The sequence below is a fragment of the Syngnathus typhle genome, linkage group LG13, assembly GCF_033458585.1.
Source record: "Syngnathus typhle isolate RoL2023-S1 ecotype Sweden linkage group LG13, RoL_Styp_1.0, whole genome shotgun sequence".
NCBI lineage: Eukaryota > Metazoa > Chordata > Actinopteri > Syngnathiformes > Syngnathidae > Syngnathus > Syngnathus typhle.
This window is the reverse complement of record NC_083750.1, coordinates 3,183,681-3,211,191: the sequence shown is the minus strand read 5'-3', so window position 1 is coordinate 3,211,191 and position 27,511 is coordinate 3,183,681. Positions and strand designations below refer to the sequence as shown.

The window sequence follows — 27,511 nt, the reverse complement described above, 5'->3', positions numbered from 1 at the left end:
GTATTATTTGTACTGTTTTTTTTTTTCCAGTAATGATAATGATATTGTTTGAGGAATGGGGAATGAGATGGCTGTGTCACTGAAGAGGGAAAATAATGTGGATTTTATTGTAAAGAAGATATTACAACTATCCATTTTTATATTTGGTAAGATATGACCGCTTATTTAGTACAATTATCATTCTTTGTATTGTAGTTGTTATTTTTAATATTTTTGTCTACAATGGCGATGCACACTCCATATCGATAGACGGCGACACTGCCACCTAATCGTCATTTGCATACTGCTATTTACACCAGGGGAAGAAAAGAAGAAAGTCTCTTCCCGTAGTTTTTGTTATTCGAGAGGCAAGAGACGTAGATTTGACTTAATTAAGAGATTGTCAGGGAATTTTTTAAAGTAAAGAGACATTCCGACACATTGTGTACCTTCTCTGGAATCAAATGGGTAAAGTTAGCATGGCGCTTGTTTTTGCTTCGTTTTGTTTCGATGTTGGTACACGTTGCTAACTCTTTCATGACAGTCACTTCTAGAATGAAAACACATGAAGGCGATTAAAGTGGGGTAAAGTTAACGTAATAGAACAGTGTCGGCCAACACTGAGAGCCAAGGAACCCAATGTACATTTTTAGGCGAGACAGATTAAGTGAAATTGTTTAGTTTGCTCCAGAACTCCTGATGATCTCTCAAAGTACACATCCGGGTTGAGAATCACTGCAATAGACAGAGAAACACAGACGATTTAGTCCGAGCTATTTGGCTCGCTCACTTTAGAATGGACCAAAAATGCAAATGTCCTGTCTTTCTGTATCACTATGCAACTTGCTGTCACTTTGGAACACTCAATTCAGGGGCCTTTTCCCTCTTTATGAACACAGAAGGCTTTAAACATGCCTCAGGACATGTCCCTTTTTGTGAATTTTTCCTATCCAGCTCTTTGGAGAACAGCGACTTACAAAAACGTAGATACACTGCGCCTGTGTCTTCCAAATTTAGAGGACACATTTCCATTTAGAAATTTTACACAACTTAATAGCCCTAATTTTATTCAAGTTGTGTCACTATTTGTCTATGCCTGCTTGTTGACGATGCTTCTTTGGTCCTTCAGAAGGTCCCCTGCCTTTGCCGTTGCTAAGGCTCCTGGCCCCACCTCTGCGTGTAATGTCAGCCATCATGTGGAAGGTGGTTCACTTGCGAAGCACAGAGCATTATGAGAAAGTGGTGGAGTTCATCACCATGGTGAATGAAGCCATTCCTGATATCTTGACTCGCAGACAGAGGATGCTGATTATGCTGGGATTGAAACTAAAGGTAACGATGACCGCAAATGTTTATTTGAGAATGCCTATCCGTGTACAAAGTATCAATGCAGAATACGTACAACTTGAAAATGGGGAAGGGGTGAGAAAAATTTTCAAGGCGCTGTATTTGAAATGCCTTTCCAGATGTTAAGTTGTGAGCAAGATGTCACTTGTGTCAAAAGTGTCTTGGAGAGCATTCTGCCAGGCAGTCCAGAGGAGGTGTGTGGTCAGTTCTTCATCGATGAGCATCACAGAATGTCACGCTTGTCTTCAATGAAGCGTATGTTTATTGTGGCAGGCTCATCCACCAAATGATGGTTTTGAGACGAATTTAGCCACACTTGTTGTAAGACTCGTGGATGACCATGAATGGAGAGAACACTTTCTCAAGGTGTGTGCATCTACTTTTTTTTTTTGTCAAAGTTTTAACACCTAGAACAACGACACAAAACTTAACCACTATCATGATCTCACAGAATGAGTTCCCAGTGGATTACGGGCCAGAGTTTGACATAGCACTGGAAACGTTGGTGTCCGACTTCTTCAACAGATTGGATGGGCTTCTGCTTGTTCCGGATTTTAAACAGGCATGATCATCACGGGTGTTACACTGGATAATATTTTCAACTCTGCATATTAATGTTACATGGTATTATTTTTAAACAGATCTCAACGTGGATCGGTGATGATGCATCAGCCCTGTTGGAAGCATACCAGCGGTACGCTTGTGAAGCTGAAGACTTCACAACACTACTCAGAAACATAATCCAAAGAGGAAAATTAACCAAGGTGAACACCAATGGTAAGTCTGCCTTTTTTTAGTTTTTCTTTTTTGTTTAAGATTCATCATGGATTTGACTGTATTTTCTCTTTAGAAACAGAGACGTCTACCTCAGAACAGCAGCTCATCTCGTCACTAACACTGCCCATCTCGGGGAAGGAGACAAACTCAGCCTGTGAAACTTTGAATGATGATGCTCAGGAGGTTTTTCCACAGAGTAGCACCGATGTTGAAGAAATTACTTGGACATATGTCGTCCAACAGGAACCTGAGATCTGCTCTCAGGAAGAAACGGTTGTAATTCTAAACAATAGCAAGGAAGAAGAAATCACAGTTGAGCTTGTTTTGGATGACCAACATTTATCCACCGCATCAGTTCCTTCCACATCTACTCCCCAACCTGCAATGTCTGGCTCCACAGTTAGCCCTCAACGGCAAAGAGTTGCACATAAATGCCCTCACTGTAACAAGTGCTACATTTATCGCTACGAACTCCTGGAACATCAGAGGATCCACACTGGAGAGCTGCCTTACAAGTGTACTCAATGTGGAAAGGCCTTTAGGAGAAGCTCAGATCTGTCTTGTCACAGGCGCTCACGCTGCGCAAAAGCTGCCTATATTTGCCTCAAATGTGGTAACAGCTTTCAGTCAGTACAGGAAAAGTTTAAGCACAGGTGTGTTCACAATCCACCACGGTTTGACTGTTCTCACTGTGGGAAAAGCTTCAAGAAGACGTGCCAGTTGGACAAACATGAGATGATTCACACCGGCAAACGGATCTTCACGTGCAAACAGTGTGGAGAGAAGTTTTCTAGTATGAGTGAGCTGAAATTCCACCAGAAGATTCATCCTGCGGGGCTCTCCAATCAGTGCACCTTTTGCGGCAAAATGCTTCCTTCTGCTGCATCTTTGGCAGCTCACGAAGCACGCCACGATCCCCAAAAAATACACGTTTGTCCATTTTGCGCCAAATCCTTCAGGAACAAACATGAACTGACCCGTCACAAGCGCGTGCACACCGGCGAGAGGCCGTACCAATGCCCGTACTGCGAGAAACGTTTCTACATGTCTGCAAACCTTACTGTACACATACGCACTCATACCGGAGAGAAACCGTACCTGTGCCCTGAGTGCGGCAAAGCTTTCGTGTCAGCCGGCGAGCTGCAGATACACAGACGCATCCACACTGGGGAAAGGCCCTACAAATGCAACGTGTGCGATAAAGGATTTACCATGGCGGCCAAACTAACATGTCATATGCGCATTCACACTGGCGAGCGGCCTTACGTCTGCACGGAATGTGGAAAAGGCTTTTCAAGCGGTGGCCAGTTGAAGATTCATACAATGAGCCACACGGGAGTCCGACCCTACACTTGTAGCTTGTGTCCTAAAACCTACAAGGTTCTCAATCACCTGAAGAGGCATTTGAGATCTCACGGGATCCAACCACCGTCTCTTTGATTCTACTCATGCATCTATTTTTTGTGCTGCTGTCCCTGTAAGACTCACAAATGTAATGGAGTCGATCTCAGTTGACTTTGGGCGAGGTACAGGTACTGCCATGTCAATTTGTATTTGTTTTGCCTGTTGTCATGGAACTCGACCTTTTCTATTGTTAAAAATTTGTCACAGATATATTTGAGTTGCCCCCCCCCAAACCACCTTGACAAATCTGATTTCATCTATTGTAATACAGTTGTCGAACCTGAAGTACCACTTTTGTTGGTCCTGTCTCGTAACTATGATGGCCATTCACGGTCTGTGGGTTCGAGATTGTCGAATTACCTCACATTGAAGTCTGGGTCATGTGTTTTCTTCGCCACTTGGACCTCCCAGTTGAGAGGGGCAATATCGTGCACTTTTCCTCGACGGAAGTCGGACTTCCCACATTCCTTGAACGCAGCATACGCACTTCACTATGTAGAGCCTGTTTCAGGAAGAAGTTGGCGCCCCTGCTCCACAAATAGTTAGCTTATAGGCTAACTGGGAACACAATAAAAAATTGACTTTGTAGAAATCTTGCCAATCTTCGGAGCTGAAGAATCTGACATCGAGCGTCATGGGTATGTATCGATCAAGAATCACGACAATATTGACATATTATTACCTATTCTCGCTGCAAAAGCAAATATGTATCATCGGATCTACAGGCCTCGACTAATCCCTGGAACGAGACTTGTTTTGCCCAACAGCGCGTTAGCATGGTGACAGTGGGCTTAGAGCTAGCATATTGCTTAGTGTTCGCCAATTTAAGGGATTTTTATTCGAATACTTGTACAACATGTGCAACTAACCTCTGAATATTTAGTGTCACTCTAGTTAAATTGTAGCATACTGCGGTTGTCTGGTTTGCTACCAATGTGGCTAATACATCACAGGACATACGGCGCTTTGTACAAGCTTGAGGCACTAAAATGCACGGTTAATACCAGGCTTGTGTGAAGCACAGGATACGTGAGCCTTCCTTTCTAATTTTATTTTGGCCAGTAATTAACATGAGGGAACACCATGTTGATAAATGCCGAACAGACCCATCGTCTCCAGTGAAAGTAGATCCCTACAGAAAGCGTCACCGTGGCCAAGTGTAATTACATTTTGAGCTTCCTATTGTGTGTTTGAAGAATTCAATGTTCCCCTGTCATCACTGGCCCTCCTGGTCCCACCACTGAGGCTGATGTCAGCAGTGATGTGGGAAGTGGTTCACCAGAGGAACATCAAACACTATGTGAAGCTGGAGGAGTTTGTAACCATGGTTACAGATGCAGTTCCTGACCTCATGAGTAAAAGAGAGGGGAGACTCTTGTCACTGGGCCTCAGGGCCAGGGTAAGTGAAAACTACTCCATATGATCACTTTTTGTGATAGATGAGGCCTGGACTGAAAACAGGCGCTTTGTGAAATACTATTTAACAATTGTATGGTATTTGATACCCTCAGACTGGAATTGGGTCTCTTCCTAATATGGTAGTGATGACATTATGCAATTGCAGCATAAATGCACAGATCCGGCATACAAAATCAATTCAAGCTATTTACACATATACATATAATGATGAAATGTGGGGGCCTCATAGACTCGTATAGTTAATATATCCAGCCTGTGTGAAACTTAACTTGTGTTACATTTCCACCAGACCACTCTTGAATTGTTACGTTCTGAGCATCCTGACGATCTCAAAGCTGTGGAAACTCACCTCAACAGGATCCAATCATCTTGTGTCGAAGAGGTGAGTGACGCTGGTGTTGTGTTGTAGAGTGTGTCGCAACTTACTGCCATTCTTGTTGTGTTGTGTTGTCTAGACAAATGATCCTGTAATTGAAGCACCGGAGGCCAATTTTATGAAGCTGGTACAAGGTCTTATTGAAGATACTGATGGCAGGGAACATTTCCTCAAGGTACATCCACCTGCCTACACTTTCGATACATTTTGCATACAGTTTTTGACTAGTGGGCATCTATTGATCTACATCTCCATCCATCCATCCATCCATCCATTCATTTTCTGAACCGCTTAGTCTGGAGCCTATCCCAGCCGTCATCGGGCAGTAGGCGGGGGACACCCTGAACCGGTTGCCAGCCGATCGCAGGGCACACAGAAACAAACAACCATTTGCACTCGCACTCACAACTAGGGACAATTTGGAGTCTTCAATCGGCCTACCAAGCATGTTTTTGGGATGTGGGAGGAAACCGGAGTACCCGGAGAAAACCCACGCGGGCCCGGGGAGAACATGCAAACTCCGCACAGGGAGGGTCGGAGGTGGAATCGAACCCACACCCTCCTAACTGTGAGGTGGACATGCTACCCAGTGCTAACAAAAGTGCGCCAAAGGAGCCGCACTGGGTAGCATGTCCGATCTACATCTCACAATGATAAATAAATGCATAACTAATAATCACATCACTTCAAATATTGCAAAATAAGATTGAACCCCAAACTTGTATGTTATACATATATTTAGTGAATGCAAGTTTATAGAAATGTCTGGCTTCATTAATTTTGCAGCAACATGGTGACAATCTTTCATTCCTTTTCCCACGACAGAACGTGTTTCCGGTGGAGTACGGCCCTGACTTTGACACAGCTCTGGAGACGCTAGTTTGTGAATTCTTCACCAGACTTGAGGAGCTGCTGCCAATCCCAGATTTCAAGCAGGTGCGCAGGCATGTTTGAACCTTGGCCCCCTTGGACGGTCGATGACATTGGCATTATTCGTCACTAACAAAAGTTGTCTTTTTTTTAGACTGCGTCTTGGCTTAGTGCTGCCCCCTCTGTCCTTGAGGAGTACATACAGTGTGTGTCAACTGGAGAAGACCTCAAATTTCTCCTCCAAAGCAAAGAGTGCCATGGAAAACTGGCGAAAAGTACTGTTGGTATGGTCTCTGTACATTGTCAGTAAATGTTGCGCAAGAAATTTGTTGTCATGTAAAATGTTTCCCTCCTCACACAGCTCCTTTTCAGTCGGATGATCTTCTCATCCCATCCTTATCTCTGCCCCCGTCTTTGGAAGTGGCCATCGCGTCCCATCCGAGCGCTTGCGACGATGACCACAACGTCCCTCAGATAGTCATGTTTGACGAAGAACTGTCCACAAACCCTTCCACGTCAACTGACTTTCTAGATTCTCCGAAAAGAACTGACATGTCCTCATCTCCTTGTCACAGACCGCAGGTATCCACACACAAATGTTCCGATTGTGGTAAATGCTTCAAGCATCATTCCGTGCTAGTGGAGCACCAGCGAGTCCACAACGGTCTGCAGCCTTACAACTGCTCCGAGTGCGGGAGGGCTTTCCGAACAGCCACTCTGCTGGCCGGACACAGGCTGCGCAAATGCAAAAATGCGGCATACCTGTGCATCAAATGTGGGAACAGTTTTCCCTCGTCCCTGGAGAAATTCCGACACCACTGCCCGAAACGAGGACGGAATTATGATTGTGGGCACTGCAGAAAGACCTTCCAAAAGTCAAGCAGCCTGAAGGAACACCTCCTCACTCACGTTCCGAGCCGCCTTTTCAAGTGCAGCCATTGCGGCGAAGGCTTTTCCGGCATCGGCGATCTCAAGTATCACCAGCAGGTGGATCACGACAAGCCGTACCAATGCAAACAATGCGGGAAGAGCTTCATCTCCTCCAAATGTCTGGTGAAACATCAGCAACGCCACAACGGGGGCAGCCAGATGGAGGCCTCCAAATTGCTGAGTGGAGACAAGCGCAGGAAATGTGGTGCCGCTCATCGGATTCCCTCGTTGCCCTCGAGGAAATTGGCCGTCAAATCCGCCTACCCTCGAGGGCGAGTCACCCACAACTGCCCGCTGTGCGGAAGGAGCTTCAAGTATCGCTTTGAGTTTCTGGAGCATCAACGGTTCCACACGGCCGTCAAGCCATACAAATGCTCCCAGTGCGGCAAAGCCTTCCGCACCGAGGCTCACCTGTCCGGCCACAGAAAAAGGAAGTGCAAGAACGCCGCCCACATTTGCACCAAGTGCGGCTGCCAGTTTAGGTCCATGCACGAATGCGTCCGACACCAGTGCGTGCAGCTGCTGACCAAATACGAATGCTCGCACTGCGGCAAGACCTTCAAGATGGCCCACCTCCTGAGGAACCATCAGATGACTGAACACCAGCTCCCCTACAGCCCCAACCATCGCTTCAGGTGTCGATACTGCGACGAGACCTTCCCCGGGATCAGCGAGCTCAAGTATCATCAACGCGTCGACCACGAGAAACCGTACCAGTGCCAGGAGTGCGGCAAATGCTTCCTGTCCGAAAAGTGCTTGTCTAATCACGAGCTGCGACATAACGACGACAGGCCGGAGAGCTGCCCGGTCTGCGGCCGCGGCTTCCGAAACCGCTACGACTTGAAACAGCACATGCGCACGCATACGGGCGAGCGGCCCTACCAGTGCACGCACTGCTCGCAGTGCTTCTCCACCGCCGGCGGCCTGAGGAGCCACACGCGCGTTCACACCGGCGAGAAGCCTCACGTGTGCCCCGATTGCGGCAAGGCTTTCTCCCAGATGGGTGCCATGCGCACCCACAGGCTCACCCACACTGGCGAGAGGCCCTTCAAATGCACCGTGTGCGGCAAAGGCTTCACCATGGCGCACAAGGTGACGGTGCACATGCGCGTCCACACCGGCGAACGGCCTTACGTGTGCTCCCAGTGCGGCAAAGCCTTCTCTGACGGGAGCGTGCTCAAGCAGCACATGCTCAACCACTCAGGGGTGCGACCTTTCCACTGCCAGATCTGTCCCAAGACGTACACCTGTCTCAACCACTTGAGGCGGCACCTCAAAAGTCACTCCGCCATCAGCTAACTCTACATAAGGCCAAGGTTCGCTGTTCTTCCGGTAAAGTCATTATTTGCACATGTTGTGACCCCACCCACATTACAGCCAAAATCATGTTTATAATTTCTGTGTGATACTAAACCCCAAAGTCTATATTTTGAACAGTGTTTCGAAATTTGGCTCTGTTACTATCTCTAAAGATAAGAATGTAAATATCAGCGACAGTGTCTCTCCATGCCGTTACGGTTTTCTGAGTTTGAGAAATTTACATTAAATGAATTGCGAAACGGATAACACTGGTACACTTTGATGTGAATTTATTTCCTTCATGGGATTTTATTATTTTTATTATTATTATTATTGCATACACTAGGGGGCAGTACCTTCATTTGACACAGCTTGCACAAGCTGCAATGTTTATCCTCGAATGACTTGCTTGTTTTGAAATGTTCACTGATATGAGGAGACGAGTCAGTAATGTTGTTTATATTTTGGATTTTCATCTGGCCCCATTTCCTATCATTTACGCACAGAATCTTGATTGGACTGCAATTTCCTGCAGTTCCAACTGGCGCCTTGTGGCATATCTGCAAGCAGAATAAACTGTAAACTATCAGGGGCTTTTTGTGCATTGACTCTCATGAAACCTTCACTAGAATTTTATCCATGTCACCGTGATCAAGTTCTTCCAGCTGTTCTTTTAGTGGGCCAACAAAATGCTCCCTTTTGACCATCAAACTTCTTTGATGCAAATATTCCACAGAGTGGTTGTTATTTTAGAATTATTTCATCATAATTTTCTAACTTAAACCATATTCCTAAAAAAACAATAGTGGTTCTGTGTTCAAGCCTCTCTCCTTGGGTTTTTCCTTGCCCTTTGACTCAGATTTGCTACTAGTCTTGTCTACTTAACGTCAGAGTCTCGTGGAAACTCCTTTTCTCTGCCAAATACACTGACCAGAAGCGGCCGTCATGAAATCTCAAATGTAGGCCTATGTGTGATTTGCTCCTTTGGAGGGTTTCCTTTCCCATGTTCTTAGTTTCCTTAGGGTAATGATGATAACATGAGTGAACTCATTCTGTGATCTTAAAACTCGCCGCTCCTCATTCTTTTAAAGAAGTTTTTAAGGAAATGTGCATAACCTTTCTCCCTTGGAGCACAAATACTTATGTAACTGAAAACGCCAGCTTCTAATTTCTCTATTAAACAAAAGTTTAATGTAGGTTTGCACGAAATCTTGTATGGAGACATCCTAAAACACATGCATCACACTTTATGCATGCTGCCATAAAACTGAACTGATTTATTGAGGACTGGCTCGTAAACACAGATTATTACCAGATGTCCCTACCCTACCCCATCCCATCGTTTCCCTCTCTCAGCGCCTCGCATCTGCTCTCTGTGAGCAAATCTGTCTCCCAGAAAAGTGAGCTCAGTGGAAAAACTGAGTCCAGGACAGTCCCACCACGCACGTATGTCCACAGCAACCATGAAACATCCACCCTACTCATCACCTAGCCAAGTGAACCCTTCCACGGTTTCTGCTCTTCCACGGCGCGTTCAAACGCCCATTCTCAAAGTCGTGTCCACAAAGTGCGCTAGATGGCACTGTGTTTCTTCCTGCTGCACTTGTTGAGCGAGCCAAAAATTCACCCCTCCTTTTGAATGTTCATATCAGGTCTGGAAAGTTGAACCAGATGGGGATCTTTTTACAGAATTGAAAAGCTACCCCAAAATTTGCATCAAAGTCATTGTTTGCAACACAAATTGTTCCCACAATGAATTTTATTTGTATATGCATGTTAATCCTGGTTTTATTCATTCATGTTCTAAAATTTAAACATTCGAGTGGAGACTTCCTTTTGCCCTTAAAAAAAACTGTACAAAATATTTTGAAAGGTCTTGTCTTGGTGTGTACTGTTTTTTTTTTTTTACGTCCATAATTCTCTCGAGTCCTTATAAGGAAACAACCATATCTGCGATTTAGTGTCAACCAATGCGCGCTCTCGCCAAATGTGGCTCTGGTGCACGGAGGTGGAAAAAGAAAAAGAAAAAAAAAAAGCGCGTGCACGCCTCCTCCTCCCTTGTCGTGCGCGTTGTCCTTCTCTGCGCGCTCTGGCTCTCGCCTGGACTAACTGCGGCGGGGCGGTGGAACAGAAAAGGTTTTGCCGAATTTAGCCATACAGGACCGGGGTTTGGGGTTCCAGGCAGCATTTGTACTTCTTTCTTCTGGGAATTTTTTTCTTTCATTTCATTTTTAGCAGTTCAGCCATGGAGTCTTTGAGAGGGCTCCTTGTGCTGCTATGCGTCCTCCTGGCTCGAGTGCAAACGCAGATCCAAAGACCCAAGTTCACGGGTAAGTTCCAAAATCTTGATTTGTTTGAAGAAATGCTGCAGTTATTAATTGTTGAAGGGATGACATCGTAGTTAAAGTTGTTTCTTCATGTTGAAATATGACGTACATGCCGACGTGACATTCCTGCAAAGGATAATCCAGATGTGCACGGTTTCTTTGGAGAACACTCACCAATTAAATGTCAAGGTCAAATAAGATTAGGATAGAAGCTCACATTCAAAACATAGTTGACTGAACTTGTGAACATAAAGGCCTGCAGTGCATAGTGCCAAATTGGAGCGCTTGATGAAGAATAAGGTGCACTCACAGACATTGGTCAAAACTGAAAGAAGGCTCATCTGAATTGTTCCCATTTTGTCAATTTGTTCGAGGTGTTGAGCCTCTGTGCTAATGCTGACAGGCCTGCAGGAGGCTGCTAGCAAGCGTCTAGGACAACCATTGGTGGAGGCCTCTTTTTCATGCAATACATAGACACATTATATGCACCTTGTGTTTTTTAGGGCTGTGTCATTAACTATTTCCATCATTACTGATTTGTTTGTTGTGTGAGCAGAATGTCCTGTTGACCTTTTCTTCGTATTGGATACATCTGAGAGTGTGGCCCTCAGACAGAAACCTCCCAACTTTTACATTGACCAGATCAAAGAATTCACCAAGCGCTTCATAGATGAACTCCAGGACATGTAAGAACTTCAACTTGTCTTTTGAGATGTACAATCTCACCAATATCATTTTGCTCCCCGTAGGCGCCATCGATGCGACCGCTACCTGACGTGGAACTCGGGGGCGTTGCACTACAGCGATGACGTCATCCTGGTGCGCGAGCTGAGTGACTTGAGCACTGATCGCCAGGCCCTGAAGAACGATATCGACACCATCAAATACATCGGCAAAGGGACCTACACGGATTGCGCCATCAAGAGGGGTCTTGCTGAGCTGCTCGTGGCGTAATCATAATTCATTACATTCATAATAACAATACACTGAACTAGACACATTCAGGTTAAGCATTTGCTCATTTTGAAGGGAAGCCCTGTCCTCCATGATTTGCCAAAAAGCTCACCTATTGTTTTTCTTTTTACTCTCCAGGGGTTCCCACTACCACGAGAACAAATACATTGTGGTGGTGACTGACGGCCATCCAATTACCGGCTACAAGGAGCCTTGTGGAGGCGTCCAGGAGGCTGCAAATGAGGCTCGGGTACATGGGGTCAAAGTGTTCGCTGTAGCCATCTCACCTGATCAGGAGGTACATATACACATTTATTTTCATTCTAGAATGTGAACCACCCGATTCACATCAATTAATTGTCAATGCTTCCTCTTTTAGGTAATTGAACACTGAATTTGAATTTAAAGAGGTTTCGGAAGAAAAATCCACCTGTTGCTGAAAATACTTCCCCATAATTCATTTATATGACTAAATATATATGACATATACTATAGATTACATCAACATGTATATTGTTGTTATTACAATTGTTACGATTGTTTTTTTTAAGAAAACTTCATGCGCTAGAGGAAAACGATGGCAGCTTCTGTCTCAGAAAATCTAGAAAAGTTGTGTCTCTTATTGAAAAATGAAGAATGCTTGTATGGATGAGCAGCCATCTTGCCAAAAGTGACATCAACATATAGAAAGTGGAAACCCAACCATAGCGATTGTACTTCACGTGTATGTGTATTTTGTGTGTGCTGTTGTAGAATCAGAATCAATCAATCAATCAATCAATCATAACCTTTGTAACTAAAGCTCTGTATAAGCCACATTTACGCCTAACAATGCCTAAGTACAAAAAAACTACATCAAGATGGGTGTTTTTCATTTCCGCTTTGCTTTTGTCTTAGGATACGAGACTATCCATCATTGCCACTGACCAGAACTACAGGCAGAATTTCACCGCTGCAGATGACTCCAGAGCCACCAAGATGGGAACTATCAGAACCATCATAGATATGATTGTACGTATTGCCTTCGCTCTTTCTTCTTGTCTCCTTTCTGTCATCTCAAAATGTAGTGTTTAAATGTCATTTACATTTTGTCTTTTCTTTTTTCAGACAAACGAGACCAAAGATGTGGTATGTATAATCATCGGCTTTGTATTGAGTTTATAAAAAAAAAAAAAAAAAAAAAAAAAAAAACGCTCTAAATCGGATTTCTATTTGTTTCCCCAGTGCTGCTCATTCGACTGCAATGTAAGTGCTCAACGTGACACTTTCTAAGAACTCGTATCATATTTGCTGTTTTCTTTTTAATGAGCACTGTCACCCACCTATCATTTTGCTTTGCCACAGGCTCCAGGGGGCCCCAAAGGACCAGATGGAGATGCCGGTGGCATGGTATGACCACAGAAGCAGCTTTAGCAATATAACAACTAAGGAGCCGCTTCTGAATCACTTGTATTACCTTTCCACAGGGAGAAACCGGTAGACCGGGAATGCCAGGAGAGAAAGGAGATATTGGCACAATGGTAGGTGACTTTTGACATTCATCTCCTCTGCCTTGAATAATGATCAAAATCCTCATCATTGTTGCCACTCTGTTTGTTACAGGGCAGCGTTGGAGATCCTGGTCCTGTTGGATACAGTGGAATGAAGGTAAAACAACCACAACGACATTACTGACCCCCATTGTGTCTTTCTGGAATTTATTGTAATTCATTGCACTTTAATTAATGCCAGCAATAATTAGGATGGTCTTCTTATTAAATGAATTCAAAATTTATAACATCAATTTGAATGCATTACAATGTGTGCTTTTCATTTTGCAGGGAGACCGAGGAGGCAGAGGCGAGAAGGTACGATCGAGTCATCCAAATATGAAATATTGCTGTTTGAAGTATATATGTGCTACAAGCAGAACTTTGCAAAAATTTGACACAACTGATTAATGTTCTTTACAGGGAGAAAGAGGACACAAAGGCTACAAGGTGAGTTAAATTTTGATGGCCGACTTTCCACACTTTGGCATTTATTCATTCTCTGCGAACATCTTTTGTATTTGATTATTCTGTCATTTGCTTCACTTCATTTGTGTGTGTGCCTCTTCAACAGGGAGAAAAAGGTCTAAGGGGAAACGATGGAGTTGATGGACGCAAGGTGGGTGACAAACAGGGCCAACTAATCTCAAAATAATGTTGAATTGTTCAGAGATATAAATGTTATATAGATTCTGTGTATGGGGAAAGAGAGAGATAGAGATATATATAATATAGATTAGTTACTAAAGACTACTTTTGTAAAAATAATGTACAGAAATTACGCAGCTTTTTTAGTTTTTAACTAACATCCAATCTGTACCTGTACAATTTTTAATAAAGAAAAAAAAAGCATGTTAATAATTTTGAAGTACAGTCAAACCTCGGTTTTCGACCACAATCCGTTCCAGAAGGCGGTTCGAGAAGTGAATCGGTCGAATTCCGAATCTATTTTTCCCATTACAAATAATGGAAAAAAAATGAATCCGTTCCAAGACTAAAAAAAAACACATTTTTCAAGTATTTTTTCATTTGCGTGTTTTTGTTCAATCGCGCATCTGCAGCGCACCGCCAAACGCGCAACCGTAGCGCGCCGCCGACCGCAAAACTGCACCGCGCTGGTCGCATTATTGTGACAGAGCCGAAAATATTTTTAAAGTCCTGATGTACTTTCCAAAATTTAAGTGGACCTCAGTGCGCATTGCTTTAAGAGCGTCTTTGTGTTTTAGGATGGCTTAACTTCTCCCACTTGCTTTCTTTGGAGGCATGATTAGGGGTTAACACAATCCTCAAAGGAACGAAAATACAATAACGAACGGAGTCAGTCGGCATCCGAGCCGCGCGGTCGGGTTTTCTCGGGTCCTTTCGGCTCATCTCGCGAGGTTCGACCTCCAAATTTTGTTCGACAACTGAAGCAAAAAAATCTAGAATTTTTCATTCAAATTCTGATTTGTTAAAGAACCGGAATGTTCGTAAACCGAGGTTTGACTGTATACATACTAAAGAAATAATTTGACGCATTAAATAAATGTAACCAAAGGAATGAGAATGATCTGTCTTTCTGATGTGGTCAAGTCATGAAGTTCTTTTGTTTTTTCCCTTTTAGGGTGAAGCTGGTTTCCCTGGTCTTGCTGGCTGTAAAGGATCTCCTGGAGCAGATGTGAGTTGAAGATTTCAATCAGTGTAATCTGTGGTGCCCCCCGCTTGAGTGTCATTTTTAAAAATGGTCCGCTTTAGTCTCGTTCGACCCACGTGCGACCGTTTATGCGTTGCTAACATTAAAAATCACTTAAAAGGGAAATATCTCATCTTCTATTTGGCGCTGACTGAAGGTTTAGGCTCTGCAAATGCCCTGACATTCACGGTATTTATTTTTCTGTGTCCTGATAATCCATGCTAACTTTACAATATGCAAACCACTTTTATCTGCTCATGGCTAAGGCATGTTGTTTACAAATTTGTCATCAGCTGCAGTTGTATATTTTGCAATGTTTCGTCTTGAGCGACTTTGACCAAGATCAGGCGGAGAACCTGGTGGGCTCTTTAATCATTGCTAGGTTTACATTCTTGCTGTCAACTTGTTTAAATGAAGCCATGTCGACATATTACACACAAATACTGTACACAGGTTTGCATACATACATGCTTGGCTGCTTATGGTTTGAGTTGTGGTTGTTTTTCTCTTACAGGGTCTTCAGGGTGAGCCTGGGCCAAAGGGAGATCCCGGTCCTTATGGGCCAAAAGGAGAAAAAGTATGATGTCCGACGGTGTTGTGTTTTCAACTAAACCTGGTGTAGTAAGTCACGCGGTGCTTATTCCAGGGAGATGGTGGAAGAGATGGTGAACCAGGAAGACCTGGAAACTATGGGCCTCTAGGACGTCAGGTAGACCAACATATATAGATACCCCACAAAATAAATAATGTAAAGTTCTGACATGTGCTATGACAGGGTGATCGCGGCCCCCGTGGAGCTAATGGGGACAAAGGCGAGCGTGGTGATGATGTAAGTTCACTCACCCAGTCAACAATGTAAATATCCAAATTTGGCACCCAAATGGTCATGTTCATATCATTTCCTTTGTTTTTCAGGGTGCACCGGGACCAGATGGACCTCGTGGCGAGATAGTAAATGATGTTGATTCTGACTACTGTGATGTGAATTGCATGGCCAATAAGTCTTCATGGTTGGTCATCTCTTGTAGGGAGCACTTGGAGAAAAGGGGGAGCAGGGTTCCCGTGGCAACAGAGGACCAAGAGGAGAGGCAGTAAGTAGTGGTGGTGGTGATGATGATGGTGATGATGATGATGATGGTTTGGAAATGATGTGTATCAAACAGACTATAGGCCAGAATACACAGCAGCAAGTTGTGGACAAAAAAAAAAAACAACTGTCAGAGTTTCTCAGGCCCAACAGTTGGGGCTTTGGTGCAATAACTAATTTTGATGCTATGCTTTAATTGTGATCTGGTCTTCAGCTCCAGCCATTGAGTAACCAGACTTCATTCTTGGTCACATTTGTTCTTTTCCTTGCCAGGGGGAGCCAGGACCCCGTGGAGAGCAAGGACGAGAGGGCTCAACTGGCCCCAACGGAGACCCTGTGAGACTTCCACACAATCGTTCATACACACACACACAGACACGGGAAATACAGTGGTACGCTGTTTCTAGCTTGTTGTTTCATGCAGCAACTCCATAAAACAGCCACTTTTCACTGGCAGTGGTGGAGATGAGACATTTGAATGGTGTTGAACCTGGCTGCAGCCCCAGAGTGCTGCCCACTCGTCCATACGTTCTTCCCCTCCCAGTTTGAGTGTTCAACCCCTCCCGGGAACATCTCGGCTCATTCTTTCCTTTCTGACTCAGTTCTCTCCATCTCATGCAGCCAAAACCTCAGCATGGCTCTTAATAAGGCTCCAGGCAGTGTATCAAAATAATGATTTACATGGATTACTTGCGGTGGCTTTGATGATGTCAGAGCTTTCAATGAATCCTTTGTGCTCCTATTTTTTCCTGACAGGAGCGTAAAGAACTACTGTTCAAAGTGGAGACAGCTGAGATGCTGGGCCACCCTTGTATGCTGCTATTTTAGGGAATAGCATGGGACGCAACAATACTTTTGGAATTAGGAATCATTAATACTGATACTGTTGAAATAACCTGATAATACTGAATGAGTTTGTTGTAGTAACATTGATGAACATTGTATGTATTCCCATCACAAAAGTAAAGAACAATTCTGAGTAAAAAAGAAAAAAGGTCAATTGCCAAAGTGATAACGATTTCAGTAGATTTTTAATGATTGCATAACAGTAGTTATAGACTTGAAGTAAAAGACCATTCAACTAGCACATGTTGCGTAGTGGCTCGCCACTCTAAAACCGAAATGGAATGGATGTCATCAGTAAACTCCATTTTTTATAGAATGTAATTTTTGAATGTGACACTGACGGCTATCCAAAAGTTAATTTAGGCAATAATGCTGTTCATAAGTCCACTGTATTTAGTGGTTTGTATTTGGACCTTACAGCCAAGTCCTCACAGGCTAAATAAATCATCGCCTGCAGTCCTTTTTGGATTTTCTATGCCTAAAAAAAAAATATCATATCACAGCATTATTTACAATGTAGAGCAAATGCTTATGAAGCAGCTGAGCCCAGCTGTTGTTGACCTCACTCCAAAAGTAGTAAACTGGATATTTCCCTCTGATGGTCATGGCACAACATGACCATCAATTACACCACTGTAGTATTTGAGAAGCATTTCAGCCATGTTAAGCTTTGCCAAAAGAAGAAAAAGGTTACTTCAATTCTCCACAAACATGCAACTGAAAATAACTCGTGGGTCAATCTCTATGGCGTCATGGTATTGAATTTGTCTTTTTAAGAATATTTTATTTTTTTGCTTGCTACATCTACATTGCTTTAATCTCATGTTGATGTTCTGCAGGGTGAGCCTGGCAGAGATGGTTCCGCCGGATACAGAGGAGATGAAGGCCCTCCTGGACCAGAGGTCGGTTTCGCTCCACAAAAATATACTACATATACACAATTAGCACAGGTTCTATTTGTACACTAATCAATAGAGGGGATCTTGTACGATATTGGGTTACTTTTGTCCTGTGCTGTCCTCCCCAAATAAGATGAGCAGCTTGTGAGCAAAAGTCAGCTTGTGAGCAAATGTCAGCCTGCTCGCGTCTTTTTCACAGATGCTATCACACACACGCATACACAGAACCATTACGAGAACATGTGAATGTTTTCAAAAAGCACGTGGCGTCATATTTCACATGTTTCCCCATCTTGTCATTCCTCATTTCTCCCAGGGACCCAAAGGACCCAGAGGAATCAAAGGCTCTGCTGGAGACAGAGGCCCAATGGGACCCAGGGTGAGTGAAGAAGATTAAGGAGGATGCACATGTCTGCCATCCATCAGGAGCTTTACCACAACATTTGTGTGTGTGTGAGGCAGAGATTGTGTAACTATGTTCTTCTCGCCATTGTCAGGGTGAGGACGGTGTGCCAGGAAATGGTACTGCAGGTTGCCCAGGCTTCCAGGTGTGTATTGTGGTTAAAAATAATTTGTGACATACAATACATAAATAAACATTTAATTTGTTTTTTCCACAGGGTTATCCTGGCCCTCGCGGAGATGCTGGTGAACCTGTAAGTTTCACAAAACACTTTCCAACATGACTTAACTTTCATAATATTTTTATCAAGTCAAATTGTGAATGATGCAATTGATTTCTAGTTGTGTAGCCTAATGTTTAACTCTGTTTTGTGGTGACCTTCAGGGCGGCAAGGGAACCCCTGGACCCAAAGGAGATGATGGAGAGCCTGGTGACCCTGGCCCTGATGTAAGTCTGCCTTGTCTGATTTCCTCCTCATTCTTTTCCCTTCAGTTCTCTGCTGTGAGTCAAACGAACCACATTTGTTTATGCCTTTAGATTCATATCAATTTTTTTTCCCTCAATTCCTGTGTGCAACATATTCCTGTGTTCCTTCCGTCTTGTTTGCACACTCTCCTTCTGGATTACAGCTGGAAATAATTTCTAATGTAGATCTGAACAGTTGCTGTGTGTGTGTGTGTGTGTGTGTGTGTGTGTGTGTGTGTGTGTGCGTGTGTGTGAGACATTGGGGAAAGGGAACTTTGAGCTGATGCAGCTGTGTGTATGTTGTTGTCAAGGATACCAGGAAATGAGTGTGAAAGATGAAGCGACTGCATTACCATTTGCACTTCCATATAACATGGCAGTCTTAACACGTTAAACTCCAAGTCAACTTGTTTATGTTTACCATGAAATTACGGCAATTGCAAGCTTGGTGTGTTATGACATAAACATTTCTCTACGTTGTAATTTTCCTCAGGCGTGTTGTCCTTAAGACAGGTCGAACACACAGAACGTTTGGGATTCATCTTTTTCTTGGGATTTGTCCTGTGTGTCATGACGACGCAAAGCAAGATCAGATCCACGTATCAGAATTCATCTGCTTTTCATTACATTGCATTAGGTCATAGTATATACAGTTGTGGATTTCATTACATGGCTCTCCCAAACATACATTAAAAAAAACACACAAAACATGAGGTTTTCCTTTTTAAAAAAAAAAAGTTGGCAGTTGGAATGGAAAGCATTTATTGCATTTGGAATTTATAAAAAGTTGGTGTTCATGCAAGCTTTGCTCTCTGCAGTAAGTCATTTGGTTGTTTAGTAAACATAATTATACCCCCAAATAATTGACTGCAATCTGGAGCCTGGTTATCTTATCTCAGCATAAATACAGGAAGGGAGAATGAAGCAGCCTTTTTGACTTGGCTCAAGAAATAAATACAAGTGGATTTCTGAACATTTGAGGTATCTATTTAATTGAGCAGAATTTAAAAGACTGTTATGAGAAAATATGTCAAGGTGCTGTTAGCTGGAGACAGCAAGCTGAATTTTTGTGCAGCCAAATTCTTTTCTTGTCATCTTTTTATAATTACAATAAGTGCTTTGTGCCTCACTCAATAATGTATTATGTATTACATTCCATTAGACACCATAGCCAACGGATTTCATTTTAGATCACATATTTGATTCTGAATCAGTTACTTGTTGGCTGCGTCCATATGCCGCTTCAGACTGTACTGGCTAGCAGAAAATACAGTTCAGCAGTGCTTTAAAGTCATGGACAATGAAACTTTGTGCTTATTATGTCAGACATGTTTTCAGATAAGAAATAGTTGACTTGGTTATTTCAATTCGCACTTGTTATTCACTCAAATATATTTTTTGTGAAGTAAAAATTTTCAATAGTTTTTTGGGGGGAAAATTTGATTAAACATTTTTTTATGATGCATATCCACAAACTGTAGCATGAATAAGCATCAGATTTTCCTTGGGAGATACGTACGTCCATGTACAAGCATGCATTTGTTTTTCCCAATTGTATGACATTAGCTTATACAGGTGTGCCTCGTGAGATTACCATTGGGTGCAAGCATCTTAAAAGTCATTTGGTTTGCATTCCCCTATGTCTGCTTCATGTGTCCGCTGGTCCTGGAAATGTATTAGAGCAGTCGATGTGGCTTTAGCTGCAGTGCTGTTGTCCAGTTTAACAGAAAGCAGAGCTGATTTAGGGTGATAATTTGTGACTCCACCGTGTCAGACTTGCCCTTCGCCAAAGCTGTGTTTCTTTTTTTGTCTGATGTCACTGGCTGCAAATGAGTATTTATAATCAGAATGAATGTGGGCTTTAATCACACGTAGCGATTTCTGTGTACTTTTGTTATATATTACTCCAATGGTTGCATTTTTGTCACTGTGAATTGGCGCAAGTTATAAAGTTAAACAGAATCTTCCAACTTTCCCCAAATCCCTTTTGAAGTTGAATGTGTGGGAACATAATTTCCTTAAATTGATTTAAGTACCATAGTCTCCACGCTTCCTCATCCTTGGCCATCATCTGACGATGGGTGTCTGCAGCTGCACTGTTATGGCAGATGATCGGCCCCCGACAACAAGACGTGACCTCCATGATTTAGAGGCTTTAGGGGAAGACAGTTACATCACCTGTTGAAAATGTTCTGATATGATATGATAGCATCTGTTGGGAAAATGGTCCATATGATGTTACAAGTGCACAATCACCACACAGCCCTTTACAACCAAACACTCTTTAGTGTTTATAGTGGTTAACATTAATACTACACAAAACAGCCTCTGTGTGTTGGATGTTGATACCACTAAGGATTAATTCAGGGTAAAAATAATTGTTTCTCCTTTTTTACAGAACAGTCAACCAGGACCTCCAGGACCAAAAGGGGCCAAAGGTCACAGAGGACCTGAAGGAAGATCGGTAAGTAAGCCAGAGTCAGAATTTTTGTGTGTGCATGTTGAGACACTGAATGGTTGCACAAGAGACCCTCCAATAGTCATCTGGTCTGCTTTTAGAATTTGAAGTAAGATCAGATTCAGTTGACATGAATGTTCAAACAAATCCAGTATATTGGCAGATTACGAGGTAAAACGCAAAATTCATTTTGTTTGTGGTTTTAATTCTACTGTAATCAGTGCCGTACTGACGAGTGCTAATTGTATTTAATGGACTTTTGCAAAATGATGTTGAATCTCAGGCAGGAAATGAAACGTCTACAATATTGCCAGGCAGGCAGGAAACATTTAAGTCTGCTTCTACTTTGTTGTCAGGGGGCCTGTTTGATTTTTGCATATGGCTTGGGTCTGTCTCAGTATCCCAACTTGACTGCTAGACCATACAAAAAATGCCATTCTGCTAGGATTGTTCTAGTGGACGCCAACGGCAAGCACAAATATTAGAATCGGTCTCGGTCGTGTTTATTGCGCTTCTTTCTTTGCCGACTTTCCTCTCACCACTCAACACAACATAAAACCGCATGCAAAGACGTACAGAAAATAACCGCCTAGTTTGAATCATCTTAAATGGGAAAAATGGTGTAATAACCCCGCCTTTACCCAACATGACAATGTAGAGGGTTAGGAAAAAAAGAAATGTGTCTAAATATAAGCATATGTTTGGATGCATGTTCCACAAATAAAAGCGTCGGCTCCCAAACCCTGTTGCTTTCCACACCAGGCTCTCCCAGACCCTGCATCATGTCTTCATGACCCATTGTCTCTCTTTTGTCTGTCTGTATGTCTGTGTGTCTGTCTGAGTTCCTGTGAGCACACATGCAAGCAAGGCACTTTGAACAAAAGGAGGCGGAAAAAATGCTCTTAAACCGACTTATCGTCTGTTAAGAGAAAACAGATGTTTTGTTTCTGCAGCCAAGTGAGGGAATGAAATGTCGTGGTGATGAATGATTGGAGGATTCGCATGTTGCGGAAGCAGATCCCCATAGTGCAGTTGCAGTAGAATCTTGGTGGTTTTCTGAAGAAACATCACGTCAAAGTGGGGGGGAGTTACAGTTCCAAAAAACACGATTTCAGTTAGACAAGAATAATAGACTATTTGATATTTTTTTAATTGACATATATTAGACAAATTTCTGTCTATCATTCACTCATTTTCTTTCTTTTAGGGACCTCTTGGGCCTCCTGGACCACCAGGAACTGATGTAAGTCTTGAAAGAACAAAAGAGGGGGTGGGGAAAGGAATGATCTGATCGCTCTACGCTTATATTAGCCAAACACAGGCGACGTAGACTTAATTCCCCTTTGAGACAGTTTGAATTTGATCCCCTATGTTCAGGCTTGAGCCACACATCCAATTTCCTGAACACCAAATCCTGCAGCCTTTCACCTAACAGTCCTCTCAGTAAAATGTCAACAGCTGTTTTTTTTGGGGACGTAACTTGAAAAGGCTGCCATGGCCTTGTGAAAAAGTTATATAATGTTATTTAGAGGAGTGTGTTGCCATACAATAACATGCACTCCACCCTTCTCCTCAGGAATGTGAAATTCTGGATATCATCATGAAGCTCTGCTGTGAGTTATCCTGGAACTTTTTTTTTTTTTTTTTACACACACTCGTGCATACATTTATTGGCAGCCCCATATATTGCCTAATTATCTTTGCTTAACTTTCTTTGTGTGTGTTTTTTTTGGGGGGGATCCACTGCAGCTTGTTGTGGTAAGTACTTGCTGAAACCAAAGCAATTTGTCTTGAACGCTGAGTAATACCTGATGGTTTTAATGTGTGTCTTTTTTGGTGTCATCAGAGTGTAAATGTGCTGCTCTGGACTTGGCCTTCATTGTGGACAGCTCAGAGAGTATCGGTGCTACAAACTTTGCTCTTGCCAAGGACTTTATCATCACGGTTGTGGACAGATTGATTAAAGACCAGCAGGTCAAGGTAATGTCCTTCTCTGTGGTGTTGACTTCATATTCATTGTGTACCTAAATACTGAATGAATCCGTTTATTTTGTTGTGGCGGAAAAAGTACTTCATCAGAGATGTTGAGGGATAAAACCATGGGAACAAAAAAAAATGAAAAAAACAGATTGTGTCTTGGGGTTTTCGAATTGGCTCTCATTTGTCTCTCCAAAGACTCCACTCTTCCTGTTTGGATGTAATTAGTCAGGAAGGGTTGGGAACACAGAAATGATGGCAGAAGAAAACATATAACAGTAGGCATAACAAACAAACTGAAAAAATTTCTCCCTCTAACACCCACCCACCCCCCCACCCCCCAGTTTGCAGGTAATGAGTCCAGAGTGAGCGTTGTGCAGTACAGTGGCGCACAAGCCCAAGAAGTGGTTCAACTGGGCACCGACGTCAACACCCTCACTGAGTTTAAACAGTGAGTTGGCATACAAACACAATTGCCAAGGCACTGAGTCGCGTTGGCCAATGTAGAATTTGTGTGCAGGGCTGTGAAAGACCTCAACTGGTTGGCTGAGGCCACTTACACTGCTGAAGCTTTAAATTATGCTCTGGAAAACACCATCAAGCTAATGAGACAGGAGAACCGCGTGGTTCTCGTTCTCACCGACGGACGCTCCGATACTCTCAGGGATAAGATGCCTCTCAATGTCCTCTGTGGTAAAAACATCAGGGTGAGAAACAGACTGGCGTACACCCGTGGTGAGCGAGTGAGCTCATGTGGCTGAAAATGAAGTGTATCCATCTTTTGGCCTCAAGGTGGGAGGCTTAGGGGTGAAGGACTACTCAGGCCGTCAGCCCAACCAGGAACAGCTTGGAGATCTGGTGTGTGAGAGTGATCCCAAACCTGGCTTCTCCTTCGTCCTGGATAACTTTGCCGAGCTTCTTGATGACTCTTTCTTGCAGAACCTCACATCCAAAATCTGCCAAGGTATTCAATTGAAAAGCATGTGTTGTTCTTGTCCTTGGTTCTGTGAACTGACCTAGAATGTGTCATCTTCACGTGCAGATAAGAAGTGCCCAGACTACAAGTGCCCAAGTAAGTATGATTTTTTTTTTTATAACATTTTAACAATGTTACAAATTTTGTAATTACCTTGAAAATTATTATTATTATTTATTTTTGCATAGTGCATTGCTTGTATGATATTGATAATACTATATTGGTGAGGAGCGCTCTTATTGTCGCTTCCTTGGTTGTCTACTAACTTGGCATGCGTTGCAGTCTCCTTCTCTCAAAGTCACGACATCCTGCTGATGATGGACAGCTCAGCTAGTGTGGGCCAGAAGAACTTTGACATCAGCAAGACCTTCGTGCAGCGCTTGGTTGAGCGTTTCCTGAACGCTAAGAGGGAGAGGAGTGTCAATGTGAGAGCGGCTGTCGGCCAGTACAGCCGCAACGCCCGCATGGAGCAAGCCCTGACCACAAACATGACCCTCCTGTCCCATCACATCAACGAGATGACATTCCAAAACGACGGCACCAACGTGTTAGAGGCCATGGACTTTGCCATTAAGTCTCTCCCGAGCCGCGGCGACGGCAGCGGATACAAGAAGAAGGTGGTGCTGTTCTCAGACGGCAGGTCTCAGGCCGTCACCCAGGCCGTGCTGGAGAAACGGGTTCGCGAGCTGGCCGACGCCGGTCTGGAGCTCTTTGTAATTGCGGTGGGCAGCCAAGTCAACGAGGTCAACCTGCGCACGCTGGTGAGCAGGGGTCAGCGTGATGACATCAACTACGCTCAGCGCCACCTCTTCCGCGTGGCAGACTACCCCTCCCTGCTTCGCGGAGTCTTCTACCAAACCGTCTCCCGAAGAGTGTCTATGCCTTGAGCCCAGAAGAACAGGACCAGCGCTCTTCAATTTTTAGTCCCATTATGAATAGTCAGTCTCATTTACCATACACTGTTTTTTTTTGTAAAGAATGTCACCAAGCAACTATGATTGTTTTCCAGTGGACTCCCAAATGTAGACCACCATAGGGCTGCATGAGGTTGGATCATTAACAGGAACGATGACTTCAATTTGGATTTGAAACAATTGTTGCCTGTCACGCCTTAATCCGAATCACTTTGGTTTTGGGCCATTGGAACTAATTTAACTCATTCACTGCCATTGACGGCTATCAATGCACCAGGCTACCTACCACAGATCGATTTGAACTGGGCTGGCAGTAAACGAGTTAAACATGCATCAAAACTTGCTGACATTTTGTCTGCCTTTCTGGATCAAAGTCAATCAAAATATGTTTTAGGTTACTCTTGATTGTCACTCAAGGACCACAGATTATGCCTTTGCCACCAAAAAAGTCTTCCACTTTACAACAGTCACAAGTTTCGGCTCACCTTCATGCTTTGAGAATATGTGTTGTTGACTAAACCTGAGAAAATGTGTCCAAAGTTTTGACTGGTCCCGTACGAGAACCAGCCACAGATGTCAATTGAAAACAATTAAATTTCTAAAAATCTCATGATTCCTTATTTCTATTAATTCAATACTGAAAATGGCATGCTGTAAGAGCACAAATTGAAACCTATTCCCGAGCTGACTGGTTAACTTGAAATCTGCATTGGATCAACTAAAGCGGAAAACAGGATGTGACATCAGCCCTTCACCTGCGACTAATGAGAGCAGCTGGGCGCCACATGTGCCATCATGCCTAAAGGAGTATGTATACATGTATGCCTTAACGTGTTCGAAATGTAAATGTATGTGTCGAGGTGTTTTCCTTCTACTCCTAACCTCGGCTAATTGTTCCATAAACAATTCTGCCCGGTCCACCGGTTCAAATGACAGAACGACACAAACCTGCTGTATAATTTTTGTACAGTTTGAGAGGACTCTGTCAAACACACACATACATAAACAAACCTTCGTATTTCATTAGTGAGTTAGGAAAACATCTGTCATGCTTGAAGGCTGGAAAAGAACCAAGTTCCCCCCCTAGCCCCCCCCCCCCCCAAAAAAGAAGGCCACCCACTGAGAAGTGTGATTTGGTCACTTTTTATGTTATTGTCAACGGGTGGCACAGAGTCACTGTACAGTTGTGGTGCTATTAGTCTGTGTATCAACCGTTACCTATGTCAAGAACACTATTCACCGCGGATAAAAAACATCAGGGATGTCAAAAGTGCTTCTAAAATAAAGGTTGCTACACAAACATGGGCCTGCTCAATGTTATTTATTCACGCTCACATCCGCTTTTGGAAAACGTTCCAATTCCTTTAGATCAGGGGTCTCAAACTCCAGTCCTCGGGGGCCGCATTCATAAATGTTTTCCAAGTTTCCCTTGTTAAACACACCTGATGATTAGTTCATCCTCATGTTCTGCAGGAGCCTGCTTTAGATGGAGGGGAATTTCGAGAGATAAACCTCCAAAGTCAAAAACCCCGAAAATCATATTTTAGACAAGAAAATGTTCTACGAGGGAGTCAAACAAATTCAAAATCAAAGTTCAAGTCGTCATTTTATGTTGCATCACTCAAGATATCAGCAAAGCTTGTGTGTTAAATATTAAGACCGCAAAGTGTGGTTTGGTTTCTATATTTGTGTCATGACAAAATAGCACCACAAAGACAAAAAGTGTGATGACTGTTTAAACCAGAAATGGTTTTTTTTTTGCAATGTAGGAAAATGCTAGTCACTAGCTAGTGACTAAATGACTTTATATAATACATCATAAATTCACAATTGAAGCCTATCAATTTCAACTCCATGGATACACAAAATAAAAAGCTTGTATTGATGCGTAAATCTAAAAGTCTGACACATGTTTCATATTAAATGTTCACTTTTGGCCTACTGAACAATTCCAGTAGAAGCGTCTCCCTGTGAGTTACGTTCGAGACTTGATTTGGAGCCACTGTTTTGATCACCGCTTCGCTTGGGTGTGCAAGTTTAATGAGTCTGGTTTTAGTTTTTGATATGGCAAAGCTCCTCAGCGTATAATCAGGTAATTCAGTATTTTCTGAGACCGCACTTCCTCCTTCCCCCTGTTTTCCAAAGCTGCCTTTCGGATTCCTCTCAGACCTCAGTGCAAGCGTCCAATGCGAGTGACACAAGTTGAGCGAAGAGGAGCGACGAGGTAAGGACTCCCAGGTGCTTTGCCTCAACGGAAACCACATCTGGAGAAAGTGACATCAGGGATTCCGAAGAGAAACATGTTAGATTATCATAATTTAGTGTTTGCTTGGACTAAACGTGAGCACCCAGGAGCTGCGCTGCAAAACATCTCAAGTCAGTGCAGAGAACATACATGTTCTATTTCACTGTCAATGTCAGCATTCTGGTGCACATACATGTTTGATTGTCACGTTTCGCATACAGTATGAAGTGAATTCGTAGTTCTTTGGAAAAAGCAAAGTGATACTGGAACCGTTTATGATTCTGGGAACAATTATGCAAAATTCCCCCCGGGCTGAAAAGTCATCTTGGTCCATGTGAAAGACATTGAGGAAAGGAAA

General features: G+C 43.2%; 3 protein-coding genes across 4 annotated transcripts; all 3 read left to right on the top strand.

The window, feature by feature from the left end:
• The first annotated feature begins 289 nt into the window (after nucleotides 1–289).
• On the top strand, nucleotides 290–3,792 carry LOC133165925 (zinc finger protein ZFMSA12A-like). 2 transcript variants are annotated; one of them, XM_061295836.1, is made up of 7 exons: nucleotides 290–447; nucleotides 1,112–1,311; nucleotides 1,446–1,520; nucleotides 1,600–1,692; nucleotides 1,778–1,888; nucleotides 1,968–2,103; nucleotides 2,177–3,792. In XM_061295836.1, exons 1-7 carry the CDS (start codon nucleotides 444–446, stop codon nucleotides 3,541–3,543), a joined length of 1,986 nt encoding a protein of 661 aa, XP_061151820.1. In that variant the 5' UTR covers nucleotides 290–443; the 3' UTR covers nucleotides 3,544–3,792. The 2 variants fall into 2 exon arrangements, with proteins under 2 accessions (XP_061151820.1, XP_061151819.1); XM_061295835.1 differs by having other exon boundaries at nucleotides 1,109–1,311.
• A 27-nt stretch (nucleotides 3,793–3,819) lies between these two features.
• Nucleotides 3,820–8,990, top strand: LOC133165921 (zinc finger protein 345-like). Its single transcript, XM_061295827.1, has 7 exons — nucleotides 3,820–4,145; nucleotides 4,704–4,906; nucleotides 5,216–5,308; nucleotides 5,382–5,477; nucleotides 6,128–6,238; nucleotides 6,327–6,456; nucleotides 6,534–8,990. The coding sequence occupies exons 1-7, from the start codon at nucleotides 4,142–4,144 to the stop codon at nucleotides 8,399–8,401; spliced, it is 2,505 nt and encodes an 834-aa protein (XP_061151811.1). The 5' UTR covers nucleotides 3,820–4,141; the 3' UTR covers nucleotides 8,402–8,990.
• Nucleotides 8,991–10,443: 1,453 nt separating this feature from the next.
• On the top strand, nucleotides 10,444–25,999 carry col6a1 (collagen, type VI, alpha 1). Its single transcript, XM_061295870.1, has 35 exons — nucleotides 10,444–10,731; nucleotides 11,285–11,414; nucleotides 11,478–11,678; nucleotides 11,821–11,980; nucleotides 12,580–12,693; nucleotides 12,790–12,810; nucleotides 12,907–12,927; nucleotides 13,027–13,071; nucleotides 13,149–13,202; nucleotides 13,285–13,329; nucleotides 13,503–13,529; nucleotides 13,635–13,661; nucleotides 13,786–13,830; nucleotides 14,815–14,868; nucleotides 15,398–15,460; nucleotides 15,530–15,592; nucleotides 15,659–15,712; nucleotides 15,799–15,834; nucleotides 15,912–15,974; nucleotides 16,244–16,306; nucleotides 17,656–17,718; nucleotides 18,032–18,094; nucleotides 18,213–18,263; nucleotides 18,336–18,371; nucleotides 18,503–18,565; nucleotides 20,982–21,047; nucleotides 22,249–22,284; nucleotides 22,618–22,654; nucleotides 22,791–22,799; nucleotides 22,888–23,021; nucleotides 23,363–23,469; nucleotides 23,539–23,725; nucleotides 23,811–23,982; nucleotides 24,061–24,090; nucleotides 24,277–25,999. Exons 1-35 carry the CDS (start codon nucleotides 10,647–10,649, stop codon nucleotides 24,879–24,881), a joined length of 3,030 nt encoding a protein of 1,009 aa, XP_061151854.1. The 5' UTR covers nucleotides 10,444–10,646; the 3' UTR covers nucleotides 24,882–25,999.
• The last annotated feature ends 1,512 nt before the right edge of the window (nucleotides 26,000–27,511 follow it).